At 40.1% G+C, this 13,826-nt stretch overlaps 1 protein-coding gene across 1 annotated transcript; it reads right to left on the reverse strand.

The window, feature by feature from the left end:
- Positions 1-7,589: 7,589 nt before the first annotated feature.
- On the reverse strand, positions 7,590-13,400 carry LOC147337899 (uncharacterized). Its single transcript, XM_086309188.1, has 4 exons — positions 13,144-13,400; positions 12,726-12,999; positions 12,200-12,598; positions 7,590-7,724 (listed from the first exon to the last, which is right to left on the reverse strand). The coding sequence occupies exons 1-4, from the start codon at positions 13,398-13,400 to the stop codon at positions 7,590-7,592; spliced, it is 1,065 nt and encodes a 354-aa protein (XP_086165314.1).
- Positions 13,401-13,826: the final 426 nt, after the last annotated feature.

Here is a 13,826-nt window from a genome sequence, read left to right on the forward strand (position 1 = left end):
AGGGAGAGTAAGTAAAGCATTAAGAGGATGTTTGTGACCTGCGATAGCCTACATAGTCTTTAAAGCCTATGATAGCCCAGATAGGATCTTTCACCTTTAAAACAGGAAATGAACTGGACCTGCTGTTTAGCAAAGGTATGTCACTGTCACACAACAGGGACACTGCACTCTGAATATCGTTAGTTCACTTTTAAACAACACATAACTCACTGCTAATTAAAATAACTGTAGTCTGAAACACAGCAACCTCCCTGCCTTTTGACCCTTTTATATTTCACCAACCATCCAGATTCATAAAAGCACATATGAAACCATTTTTTCCTTTCAAGGCTTGTTTTATGAAGCACTAGTAGGGGTCGCTTCCTGCAGTGGTTTTCTAAGTTGAAACAATTTTTGTGGCGGCACCTGCAGCAATAACACTCTGCTAACTAATATTTGTATCAAAAGGAGGATGAATATTAGAAATAATGAAAATGGGAGTTACTATAAAGAGCTTCATGTGCATAGAAATAAAGTCTGTGTTATTTCCTCAGGCAGGAGGGATCGGCTCTGTTGTTTTTCACCACCGACAGCAACAACAACACTTCGGCGCATACTCTCTTCTTCCCCAGTTTAAATGGATATGAAGGATGGGTGTAAATGCTGATGATTATGAGTTCACATGCATGTTTTTCTTCTTTTTATTTTACTGAAGATATTAAATAAGTGGCAAATAAAAGTAATCTTTAAGAACTTCTTCAACAGTATTGATTGCATTTAGTTCTTGAATGACTTACAAGTAACTCACCGAGGCTGCTTTTGCTCAGCGTATATATGTGTGCAGTGATCATGAAAGATTTCTTTTGGTGTCGAGCATATCAAACATAGCCTTCAAAAACTCACAAGCTTGTGCTTGCAATACTCCGGTGCAGGCTTTCAGCTCTCCTAATCCCATAAGAGAGAGGATGTTTTTTTTCACTTTCTTAAGCTACAGTAAGAAGAGGATAACACGCTTTTACTCCTGTCCCTAAAAGGATCAAATTCACATAGCCTTGTCCATAATATTTGATATTTCAGGGGTTTAAAGAGAGAAAATAGAAAAGGAATTTAGCAAAACTTGTTGTTTTAGCTTCAAGAAAAAAAAATGAAAATCCATTAAAGCATTAAAGCAGCATTTATCAGCATTTTAATTATAATGTAAAAAGATCTCAAAAAGAAAATGACTATCGTGTGACTGTATAGTTTCCCCATGCCTGAAGGAGGATTATTGTTTTGGTTTTTGATGATATTCTTTCATCCGCCTTGTATGGTACAGCTCCAACACCAAACATCAGATAAATTTAAACTACTTGCAGATTGATGAAACCAGATTAGCATTTAGCAGCTAAAGACACGAATATTTCCCCAAAGAAATGACACCAAAACACAGCTGGGAGCTGGGTAGAAATTGGACTTTGATTCATCAAATGGTCGGCAGCAACAACTCCAAATAGTTGATAATGTTGCATCATGGCTGCTGGGTAGTTTGAGAAGTGTTGCCAGCACATTTATCAGAACAGCTTCATGTAATAACAACACATGAGAGCTATTCTTACATCACCTTTTTGCTCTGCCCCCAAGAAACCAAATAATGAAGGTTTTACTATTCAGATTATTACAACCTCAATTCTAAACAAAACTGGGAAGTTGTGTAAAACATAAGTAAAAACTGAATGTAATCATTTGGAAACATCATAAACCCGCATTTTATTCATAGCAGAGCATAGAAAATATGTAAAACATTGAAACTGAGAAAAAATATAAATTTATGAATAAAATTCGATCATTTTGAATTTGAAGAGACATATCTCAAAAGACGGCAGTGTTTACCACTCAACGTTTCATTTACCATGAGTGTGGGAACCATCTGGGAACTCTGGGAACCAGTTGCTGGAATGTCCATTCTTGTCTGATATAGGATTCTAGCTAACAGCTAACAGTCCTGGGTCGTCTTCTTGTATTTTTCATTTCACAACATTTCAGGTGTTTTCAGGTGAAGAAATGTCTGGAATGGGGCGAGGCCAGTTCACCATCCAGACTTTTCTACTCTGCAGCAGTGTTTTATATGTGGTTTAGCTTTGCAGTGCTAAAATATACAAGGCCTCCTTTAAAAAGATGACATCCAGATAGGAGAATATCTTGGATGTCTTGGTTTAAACCCTGTGTATAGAATTCAGCACTCTTGATACGCTTCCAGATGTGCGAGCTGCCAATTTCAGAGGCACTAATGCACCTCGTACCATCAGAAATGCAGACTTTTGAACTCTGTACTAATAATAAGCAAATAAGCTAAAAGGCTCATTTTGATTTGTCTGACCACATAACAGTTTTCCACTTTCCCCCAGTCCATTTTAAATAAGCTTTGGCTTATAATTATGTTAACTAATTGCGTATGTTTGCATCTTAGAACTTTAACCTGCATTTGTAGATTGCACAAGAAATTGTGCTCACTGAAAATGATTTCAATGATTTGTTCCTGAGCACATGCGGCGATTGCTATGAACAAATCATGCAGTGCTGCCTGAGTGCCAGAAGTTCACAGGCATCTGATACTTGTTTTCAGCCTTGTCATTTGCACATTTTAAGAGAATTGGAGTTATATTTTAGGTCCAGGTTTATTCCTGGTAAAATAATAATTTTATGGCAAAGTGAATTACCCTTTTATTTAGAAAAGTACTTTTGATGTCTGAGGCAAACACATTTTTGTCAGATATTCCCCACATAATTTTCTCCATACAAATATCCCCCTGACTGAGAGATTGTGGATTATGAATAGTATGATGAAAATCCTGCTGTTCAGAGAGGAAGTGAAGGAAGTTGTGGGAAGGGTGGAAGAGGGGTGTTTTACCCTTGACCTCAGTCCCTGTGGCCAAGAACTGAACGCAGTACTGAAGAGGCCACACGCTCATTCCACAAGACAATCACCCATAAAAATTTGGATGTTATGCATCAGTTTCATAAACTTATTTATCATGCTGTGCATTGATAGTCAAGTCCACTGTTAAGGTTGTGTGTTATTTTAACAGTTCTAATCCAAGATTGTGGAATAGTTACTCAAGCATTCACCCGTCACTCCCCGAGGGGTAAGAAGTCACTTGGGTCATTTAAATACAACCTGCAACCTCTCCAACACCAACCAAGCATAGGATTTACAGTCATTTTCTTTTCCATTCTTTTATCTCATTCCCTGAGAACGTTGGTCAGCGTTCCCAAGCTGGAGCTAGAGTGTAAAAACTGAAAATATATAGACAATTTAGTAAAATTCAGAAATTCTAAGAAAAGCAGGAAGTAATAACTCAAAGCAAGAAGCTGATTGAAGACGATGGCTGAAGAGAGCACAGCTGCAAAACATAGCAGCTGTTCATACGTAATGGAGATTGTCACAATTCCACTGTGGCATCAAAATAAGGGCAGGGGAAAAATGCAGGAGTAATGAAACGTTACTCTGAGGAAATAGACCAATGTCCTGCTGTGAAAACAAGGCAAAACAGTCCAAACAAGGGGACTGTTTATTTCCATGACATTGACGCTTCTCCACCACATCGATTCGCCTCCATCTCCCTTTGCTTATTATAATGGATTGGATTTATATAGCGCTTTTCAAGGCACCCAAAGCGCTTTACAATACCACTATTCATTCACTCTCACATTCATACACTGGTGGAGGCAAGCTACAGTTGTAGCCACAGCTGCCCTGGGGCAGACTGACAGAAGCGAGGCTGCCATATCACGCCATCGGCCCCTCTGGCCAACACCAGTAGGCAAGTAGGGTAAAGTGCCTTGCCCAGGGACACAACGAGCAGGACAGAGAACCCGGGGATCGAACCGGCGACCTTCCGGTTACAGATGCGATTCCCAACCCCTGAGCCACGGTCGCCCCCCTATTACTATGTTCATCTATCTGCCTTGCAAAATAAGAGAAGGTTCATATTCCAGGACCTTCTGACTGTATTGGAAGAGAGATAAATGGAACTTATTCTAAGCATCAAGAGTTTGGACGTGTGAGAACACAGGAAAAAACTGTTAGTTCTTTTTGCACTTTACGCTGCACTCGCAAATATATCATCTTGTGCATTACCATTTCACACAATAGCACCGAAATTCAAAAGCAAAGCTCTTATTACTCATAACTATTTTGTCAAGAAGTGCACACCATACTGAATAGGAAGCCTTTCATGGAATTTTAACTCTGACCCAGACTTTACTTTTATCGGGGTGTAGATGATGAGATTTATCACCTCGCACTTGGCAAGCTCTCTGAGAGGAAATTCATCTTTAAAAATAACCACCACTCCAGCTCAAGAGGTAAACTTCCAGCCTATAGATATCTGGTATTTGAGAGCTATGCAAGGAATTCCCAGATGAACAGCAGCTCATTAATGGACTTTGGAAAATGTGATTGTGTATTACTAGGGGTAATTTTTCAAGTGTTACCTGGAACTGAGTGTTGAATGTAGGAGAAGATGCGCATATGTTTATGTTTATCTCTCTTTGGAGTTTGGTTTGGCAGGGCATCAGTCTTTCCTGATTCACTGGAAATGCAGCCTGAATGCAAACAACAGCAAAGTATCATAGCTCATGTGTATTTAATATATGGTGAGCTCAGTATTACAGTTTGCTGCTTGGATTTCCTTTTTTTAAAAGAAAAGTTGCTTGTTGGATATATAATAAAACACTTTTTTTTCAGTGACACCACAAACCTCAATGTTTCAGCAATTGCAGTTATAGCCAGTCTATTACAATAGTAGTGAAACCTTCTTTTTCTCTGAGCATGAATGAAACTATCCACACTTACAGGGCCAGTGGCCTTTTATTAAATTTATCTGACAACAATAACACCTGGTAAATTTGGAGGCCATGTGTTGACACTGACCTCAATATCATACGTGTTCTCCAGTTTTGGATTCATTCCAGCAAAGTGGGTCAGACAAAAGCTGAACTTCAGCAGCACTGGTCTCCAAAGTAGGATGCAGCGTGTGATTTCAGTAACCTCACTTCACCTGGCACCTGCCATTGTTCTGACATAAACGGTAGTAACCAGACCGAAAAGCAGCGCACATTTCGGTGCTTTTTTTTCGGTGCTTTTTTTCCCCTGAGATGTCATACACTTTGGATTCTAGCCAATCATTTTACCTTTCCAAGGATAGTAGGCGGGCCCAGGTACGTACGTTCTTTTAGAGCAGAGCTACAAATTAAAAATGCCCAAGGCGAAGCAGTCAAAAGTGTGGCTGTACTTCACAGCAAAAGATGCAAACTCAGCAGCCTGCAACAAGTGCTTTAAGGTGATACTGTGCAAAGGAGGTAACACCTCGAATCTGATGAAACACCTGGCGACACATAGCGTTTTTTTTAAAAGCGGAGAAATGCACCGTATTTGATAGCTTGCTGCAAGACCAAGCAAATCTACTGCGGGTGGGTTGCCTGTTATCGGACCCGGAGTTAGTAACATCCCCCAAGAACCTGAAGAGGAGAGTCCTGGCCCCTAGCCCTGCCAGTGTAGCAGAAATGATGACGGATGATGATGCAGCAGCAGCCGTTCTTCTCTGCGTGAGTAGCTTAATGTTGTTCGTGTGTAATTTATGTTGAGTAGGCTAACCACGTTATTACATTAATGCACGTACCCGTCGTAGTTACATGCGGTTGTCTTCTTGTTTGATGGCAGATGCTCCCTTCACCCTGGCCAAAAAGGCTAAAATGACCAAAGAAAAAGTGGAAAACAGCTAAACATGAGAGGTTTTTGGACAAAGTTTGTGTTTTTTCCATTGTTTAAGCACTGCTCCCAGCCAAGAGTGATACCATATATGCCCTATAGCTGCAGAAAAGGCTAACATTTTACAAAAAAAACAGCTAAACATGAGAGTTTTTTGGACAAAGTGTGTGTTCCCCATTCTTTAAGCACCGGTTCGAGCACCGTTTAAGCACCGGCACCGTTTCAAAAGTACTGGTTTGGCACCGGTATTGGATAAAACCTAAACAATACCCAGCCCTATGTAAGGGTCCATGTTGTTAAAAGATTCCTCTATTGAGCTGTTGTGACAATGGAGACCATCCGAATTCTTCAAACATTTGAATCTGGCAGCAGAAATGCAGACTGATCAGACCAGGCAATATTTTGATTACATGCCTAAATTGAGCTGACCCCATTTGATTTGCAGAAATCAGAATTGTTATTGGATATTTCTATATCTGCCTTTTTACTGGTTACATGGTATCCACATTGCTTTCTTCACTGCTTGAACCTGTCCTTTACTTGGAGATTTATTAAGTCACGTCTTATCTGCCAATTTTGCTGTCCTACAGTCTAGTATTTAAGTAACTAAATTCTTTTTTAACCACGAAATGTCTGAGAAGTCAACTTTAGAGTCCCGACCTAATCCGCTAAAAATTGAGTGTTCTGCCGGGGTCATAGTTCTGTTAAACTCTAAAGATTTTATTTCTCTGCTCAATATTTCTTCTGCGGCAGTGTCAGCACACAGATGTTCAGTGTAACACCACAGGTCTACACTGTAGAGAATTATTAATCTTTGAGGCCCCTGTATCTCTTTGCTTTTTTTTATTATTCTATCTAAAAACAGTTCCATCATTCAGACACAGCAGACAAAAGCCCTCGGCATTTTAAATTTAGGTAATGGTAATGGGCCGAAAAATGCTATTCTAGATTATGTCAGGGGTATCAGTGATGTGCCACGGGACAATTAGGCTCATAGGGTGTCAATGAGTATTGATTCAAGAGTATGCAGAAGTCTGTTAACCTCTCATAAGCACAAAGCCCAGTGTCACACAGACAGACCCACATGCACATTAGCCCACTGCCACTGTGAAACACTGTCATTTAAAATAGGGAGAAACTAAGAGGAAGATGTGGCTCATCTGTATGCATGTTTATACTGGCACATTTATGGTTCTGGATGTTATATATGTATGTTCATCTGTTACATATGTGCTTACATAACCCAGGAAGCCAGTGCAACTCCCAAGTGACTCTGATTGTTCCTTGGATAGTTTTTAGTCCTCCTTTTTGATTCATTTGATAAGATGGAAAGTTAGATAGGATGAACTTTAAGCAGTCCCATGACTCGCACATGTTTCGGATTAATGAATCACATGTGTGTGTTCTTGTATCCATATTTGTACATGTGTGGATGCATGTTGTTACAAGGCCGAGCCCTCCAGCCTACGTTATTACCATGTGGATTAGTGTTTGTTTTACCTCCCAAGGGAGCGCACGCAGTTGTTTTCAGTTAATTAAAACAAACTACCTGCAGTTGTAGCCTCGGGACTTGGATAAAATCAAATATCAACACAGCGTGGTGTCCAGTTACTGCAATTTATGTACATTTTTCAGCATGTGGTCTCAGGAGATGTGTCGTGATTTAATTAAAAGGTGGGCTTTTAAAGCAGCTTTTAAAATGTAAGCAATACTTCAAAACTTTACATTTCATGACAGAAAGAGATTCAAAGTACACACCCTGTTGTTCATCCAATTACATACAACACAAATCATCTGTGTGAGGCCTTCCAGCACAGGTAAGACACAGGTGACAAATAACTTGTTTTATTTAGTGTAAGTGCTATGTTGGCTGCTCAATGAGTGGGCAGTATTTCTGCTGCTTCTGGGAACGAAGCTCCTGGAAGGGGGAACAGGTGCAGGGAGGGGACAGCCTGCGCGCCTCGATTAACAAGCAGATGGTGGAATAGGGTTTATCCTGGGCCAGAGAGCGGATTGTGAAAAAGAGAAGAGAAATAGTGAGAGAAATGGGGTTGGCGACACACTCAGACACCTAGACAGGTAAACAAGCTGGAGTAACCTAGGAGGAGAGACACGTAGGAAGGATTAAATGACAAATGAACCGATACCAGTCAGATGATGAGTGAGAGGATGTGAGAGAAAAGAGGAATACATTTATGTCTATGTAACGTATCTGGGCAGTCATATGATGTTTACAAATGATACCTCCTGTAATTTATGCAACTTTTGAACACGCAAACTTTTGCATATGTTGACTCTGAACTTTTCTGATTCATCTGGAGTCACAAATATGTCAAACTTTTAATTTATTCTCTAATTTGGTTTATGACCCCATACCCAGAAAACTCATTAGTTCCATTAGCCCCACAAGTACTTTGTCTCTTTTGGCAAATACCACCATGCTGACATGCGACATTAAAATGGTGAAAATGATGTGCAGGGAAATGCAAGTGGAGTCCTACTCTAAGGTACAATCACAGAAAATGTGAAAATAGTTGTGGTACCTCATCAGTGGGTCTGTCTCAGCAGTGCTTTGCACAAGTCGTATTTCTTCCCTGCATCTGACTTTTAAAAAGCTTAATCGGTTGTTTTCCTAAAGCTTCACCATTGTGCTTGTTTTATCAAAATCTCACCAGTTGAGTCTCGGATATGATGCTGATTTTAAGAGTATGATGAATATTGCCTTTGGATAATTTTTTCTCAGCCCGTGTATCCATTTTGATTGGTAAAGCAAGCTGATTTTGATGTTTGTCAAACATCAGTTATGGATTCTCAGCTTTAATTATTGTGTTCCCACTGGGCCCAAAACTTTCTCTCCTTCTGTTTGCGCTTCTAGGTTTATTATCTAGCATTATTCACAGTGAATGTCAGAAATTTCAGTTCATACTAAAATGACGGCTCATCTGTCAGACTGACATTCCTAACACCCAGATCTCACTACTGTTTTGGTTAAAAATCAAAGATGTCTGATAATTTTCTCAAAGTTTTCTCAAAGCGTAACAAAAAAAGTACATGTTCTGCTCTTGTAAAGATCTTCCTGTGTGTTTACACTCAACATGACCACTCAAAGCACACCGAACTCGTCAGCTCCTCTGAGTGGATTTTCTTTTACATGTCATCCTGTTCATTACAGCTTGAGGTGAGGATTTGTGTCACAGTGGCTTATTACAATGATGTGTCCCTGTGCTATGGCTATGAATTATGCAATACTCAAATAGCTTAGAGTACAATATATGACTGTGACAGCACTGTAGAAATATGTGGCATTTTATTTCCAGTACCAATTCAGTTCAAAATCCTCCAACAGCGATGCTGTTTACAGCTTGAGGACCTCATCGGGACTGGAGTGTCGTTTTCATGATGAAATTTATTGGAAAAAAAAAACATGGTGGGGAAAGTGGAACCAGCACCAGCACCCCACTTACACACACACACTTACCTCCATTTAAATTTACAGTTTAAGACCAATGTCTCTGTTGTGGTATTCACAGGCAGCTTATACAGAGACAGAAGGCAACAGGTTGAAGATAGTGCTAAAATAATTCAGAACTATCATGCACAAGGGTTCAGTCCTGCCATCCCACCTCCTCAAAATGTCACTGCTTCTCCAGAGTAAAAATAAATAAAGAGACACACAAACTGTTGGCCCTGGAGGAGAAAAAGAAGAATAGATGTGAAATCTCTGTCAGCAAGCCAAGGTAGGCCTGCTTTTATTGCAGCTGAACATGAAAAGCATTCAGATTGACTGGTAAGTACAATGTTAATCAGCTGGGGGATGGAGGCTTATCAATGGGCTCACCTGCTGTAGCGTTTAGTTAGACGGAAATTATGAATTCTCTTCAGCTCAAATAAATGCTGATTGTATAAACCACTTAACCAACTTTTGAGAGCCAAAGCATCGGAAAGCAAACGCACAGATTGAGTGCTGAACGAAGGTTACTCGGGAAGAGCTTTTCTTTTAAAAGAGACAAAATTAGCATCTGTAAATAAACAATGGAGAAACTTACACTCTAGTCTACTCTGATGTAGAAGGAGACTTTCAAAGATAAAACCCCACCCCCCCTCACACCGTTTGCCTAATTGTAACAACCATCCTAACCAGCACCACCCTGCAAGTCAAATTGGCAATTAGCTGATGAGCATTTAACGAATAAAACGTCACATAATTCCCATGGGAATTGGTTGACAGAGGACCAGAGCTAAAAGTAGTCCACATATTGACCAAAAGGTCAAGCTTATTACATCAAGTGAATGCTAGCGTTTCTTCCTAATTGCTAGCTATGAAAATAAACAAGTGTATGGGCCTCAACAGCAGGAATAGACACACAAATACCAACTCACAGTGTGGCCATGATCCATGTCAAAGAATGCAAATCCATTCACTTTTTTTTAGTATTTAATTTTATATTTTAAATTGAATTTAAATAAAAAATGAATTTAAAAAAATGAAGAATTAAAAGAACATAATCTTATTTGACTTCTAAAAAAAGAGACCTTTTCTTTTTCTTGGGTATTAAATTTGCCCAAACTTCTGTATTTCCCTGTAATTTCCACCTCTCTATCCTCTCGTACCACCTCATTCAAAAACACACAACCGTCGTTGCACTGAAACATCTGCGTTCAATTAGCAGGAAGCTTTCAGTGGCAGCGCGCGTTATCGGAACTCCAAAGTTCAAGAGCAGCTAAACATCTGCAGCGCATCTGTCTTCAAGCATGTTTTTACTGTGAGAGAGCACTTTAATCTAAAACACACAACCTGCTCCGTCTCTGTGCTGCATAATGAAGTCTGGTTTTCATAAAGTGTACGTGCAGTCTAGTCACAGTTAAGGGGAGTGTTAAATGGAGTAAAACATAACATGACAGGAACTTTTTCAGTGCGGACATCGTTCTGCTCTCTGGATATCAAAAGTCTTGTCTTTGGTCTCTTGTGCGCTGAGTTACAGGACCCTAAACTGGCTCTCGGACAGGAATTCTCACCAAGTCTAAACTGCCTCCAAATATTCCTGTGAATTAATTATTCTGTTCAATACTATATAAGGAAGTAAGTGTTCCAAATTTCGAGCCAATAGATGATGTTGGCTAGGCCGGTTTTTTTCTCATTCTTTCCAACTTAACGTGTACTTACTCCCTGATGTAAGCTTTAGCTCTCTTACCTTACTATAGTAAGGTTGTAATTGTTGTTTTCATGCTGAGACCCCTGTTACTAGAACAACACATTTTGTCTCCCAACACAACAAACAGTGATTGTAACATATCGCTATCACAAAAAAGTGCAATTTTGACTGATGTAACTAAGCTATCAGGGACAATAATTAAAGCCAAAATTATCTCAGCTGGAGAAATGTAAACACACCAGAAACACCTGGACACACAAGCAGCAATCCATTAAGTGTTTTCTAACATAACTCCACACCCTAATGCAATTTACAGTTTTTTCTGAATGCTTAAGCACATTTTTTGTAACTATTGGCTAATTTTGCAAAACTCTTCACACAAATAAGAAAACCTGTCACCCAATAATTAAAACATTGTAGTTCTCTTGCAAAAGCGAACACAGCTAGATTAACTCTTCACACCTTCGTAAAAATGGTGTTTCCGTATCAAACAGTACACACAAGCCATCATCTACTAAGCACACAATGCGCCAACTGCACACCGATGGTATGAATACAAAACACATCTGGCTTTTGCTTTCTCTGTGCACAAGGTAGGCTATGTCAGTTTGAGCTCATACTTCTGTCATAGATCCATAAGCATAGAGGGATCCAAACTTCAAGTACTGGTGTTTATTCAAACACATCAAAACAAACACAAGTGTTTATTTCCAAGTATAGGATTATTTGCAATCGCCATAATGACTATATGGGTTACGTGGTCTGCAGTGAACATGCTTCCTCTCCCCCCTCCTCGTCTTCCTCTTGCTCCTCCTTGTCCTTGTCGTCCTCTTCATCCTACTTCTTCACCTCCACGTCCTCTTCCTCGGCCTCCTCTACTTCTCACTCTTTCTGCTCCCTCCATTGTACTCCGCACACACAGCTTACCTGTATTATAGTGCTTAGGCTGATTGCAAAGTGAACTAATTATCTAAAAAAGTTTTGACATGTGAAAGTGTGCCAGACAGTTGGCAAATTAGTGTTAATGATAGCCATACATGTGTATACTTTTGCTAGGAGTGTGTTGGAAATTTGGAAATTGAGTGTTGTGCAGTGAATTGTGCCTACAGTCTTGCAAAGTGTGTGTTACAAAATTGCAAACTGAGTGCAAAGCAGTTTTTGTGCTTTTAGTTTTGCACACTCAGTGAGTGGTTTTGCTATAAGTCTGAATAGTTTTAGAGATTGTGCTACAGGAATCACAGTTAGGGTTTAAGCATTCAGAAAAAACTGTAAGTGGGTTGGCATATTTACAGTTTTTACCGAATGCCTAAACACTAACTGTGAATCCTGTAGCACAATCTCTAGTGGTAAACCAGTCATGAACCAGAGCAGCGCGATGGAAGCTGACGTTATCCCACACAACAACGTAGTGAGGCTGCTCTGGCTGTGCTGGTTCCCTGTAGTCCAGCTGGAACATATGTTGTCTTAAACCATCAAGAAAAGCAAGGAGAAGCATAGTGTTATAGGGTCCTAGTACGCCATGGCGGTGGAGTACCCCTCGTTGGCTGATGGCTGCGCACATAGTGACATTCCCCCCACGCTGACCAGGGACATTTACAATAGCCCGATGGCCAATTATGTTCCTCCCCCTTTTCCTTCTTTTGGTCAGGTTAAAACCTGCCTCATCCACAAAGATTATTTCATGGGGAACAGGCCGTCCTTCAATCTCAAAGATTCTCTGCAAAACACATAACACAGTAGAGTCAATCGGTACCCTGAACCACAGTTCAAGAGTGCTGAAATGGCAGCATAAACTGCCATGCTGTGATGGTACACAATACTTTATACAGTATCAAAACTCATACCTGAACATATTCCACACGTTGGTTTTTCACTCTGTCAGAGTTTCGTTCGAAAGGGACTCGGTATGCCTGTTTCATCCGGAATTGATTCTTTCGGTCAATTGTGGAGAGGCTGATGGCATTTATGCCTCGAAAAAGATGATCATCCTCAATCACTCTCCTTTGAATCTCTTGCAGGCGGATTACATTATTTGCAATTACCATGTTTACAAGTTCCCTCTCTTGCTCCTCCGACAAAAGCCTTAACCTGCCTCCACCAGGTGGTCGTCTCTGTGTCCTACAAAAATAGAAGCACTCATTACTGTAACTGTCACACATTCATTTTACAGGCAAATAATGGAAACATACTGAAACTCAAGACACATAAGTTCAGTAACTTAAACGTTACTGTACAAAGCAGTCTTACTGCAAGTACACCTACCTGTTTTCCTCCCTGAAGGTTCTGATGATGGAGGCAACAGTGAAGCGACTCAAATTTGGTTGTACTCGTTGCCCAGCCTCCCTCATAGTCATCCCATGGACAAGGACATGGTGAACTAAAGTGGCTCGAATTTCATCCGAGACTGACTGTCTTCTTGCCCTTGCTCTTCCCCTTCCTTGTCGCCGTCGTTCTCCACCTCCTTCACCACGTCCTCTTTCTCCACCACGTCCTCTTCCTTTGCATCTCTTTGGATCCATTGTTTCAAACCTGAATGAGCTGATTTTGGCCCTTTTATCTATCTATCGCAGGTTCTGATTGGTGTGTGCTAAATTTTGACTCCTAGTGTTTCCACCTGGTTAATTGTGTGCTAATTGAGCTCAAGCTATGCTGACTTAAGTTAACATTATTGCATGCTAGATCTTTCTAAATGACTACATGGTGTAAGCACTGTAAAATGTAGGGATTTGTGTGTAGAGTTTTGCAGTAACAGTTCACCAAATTTGAATCATGTGTCAAAGCAGGGAATAGTGTTTATAGTTCAGGGAAATGGGTGAGCTTTTTGAACAGTAGCGTTACGGTTTTGAAATTTTAGTTTAGAGGCCTGGTTATAGTGTTTAAGCAATCGAGAAAAACTGTATTAACGTACTGCTAAACATACTGTCTTATTGTTAGTTTTTTTAAGC

The sequence above is a fragment of the Aulonocara sp. 'chitande type north' Nkhata Bay genome, linkage group LG2 (assembly GCF_057382095.1).
Source record: "Aulonocara sp. 'chitande type north' Nkhata Bay isolate Kocher_YH1m ecotype deep benthic linkage group LG2, A_spYH_male_GT1.1, whole genome shotgun sequence".
In the NCBI taxonomy this organism is placed as follows: Eukaryota; Metazoa; Chordata; class Actinopteri; order Cichliformes; family Cichlidae; genus Aulonocara; species Aulonocara sp. 'chitande type north' Nkhata Bay.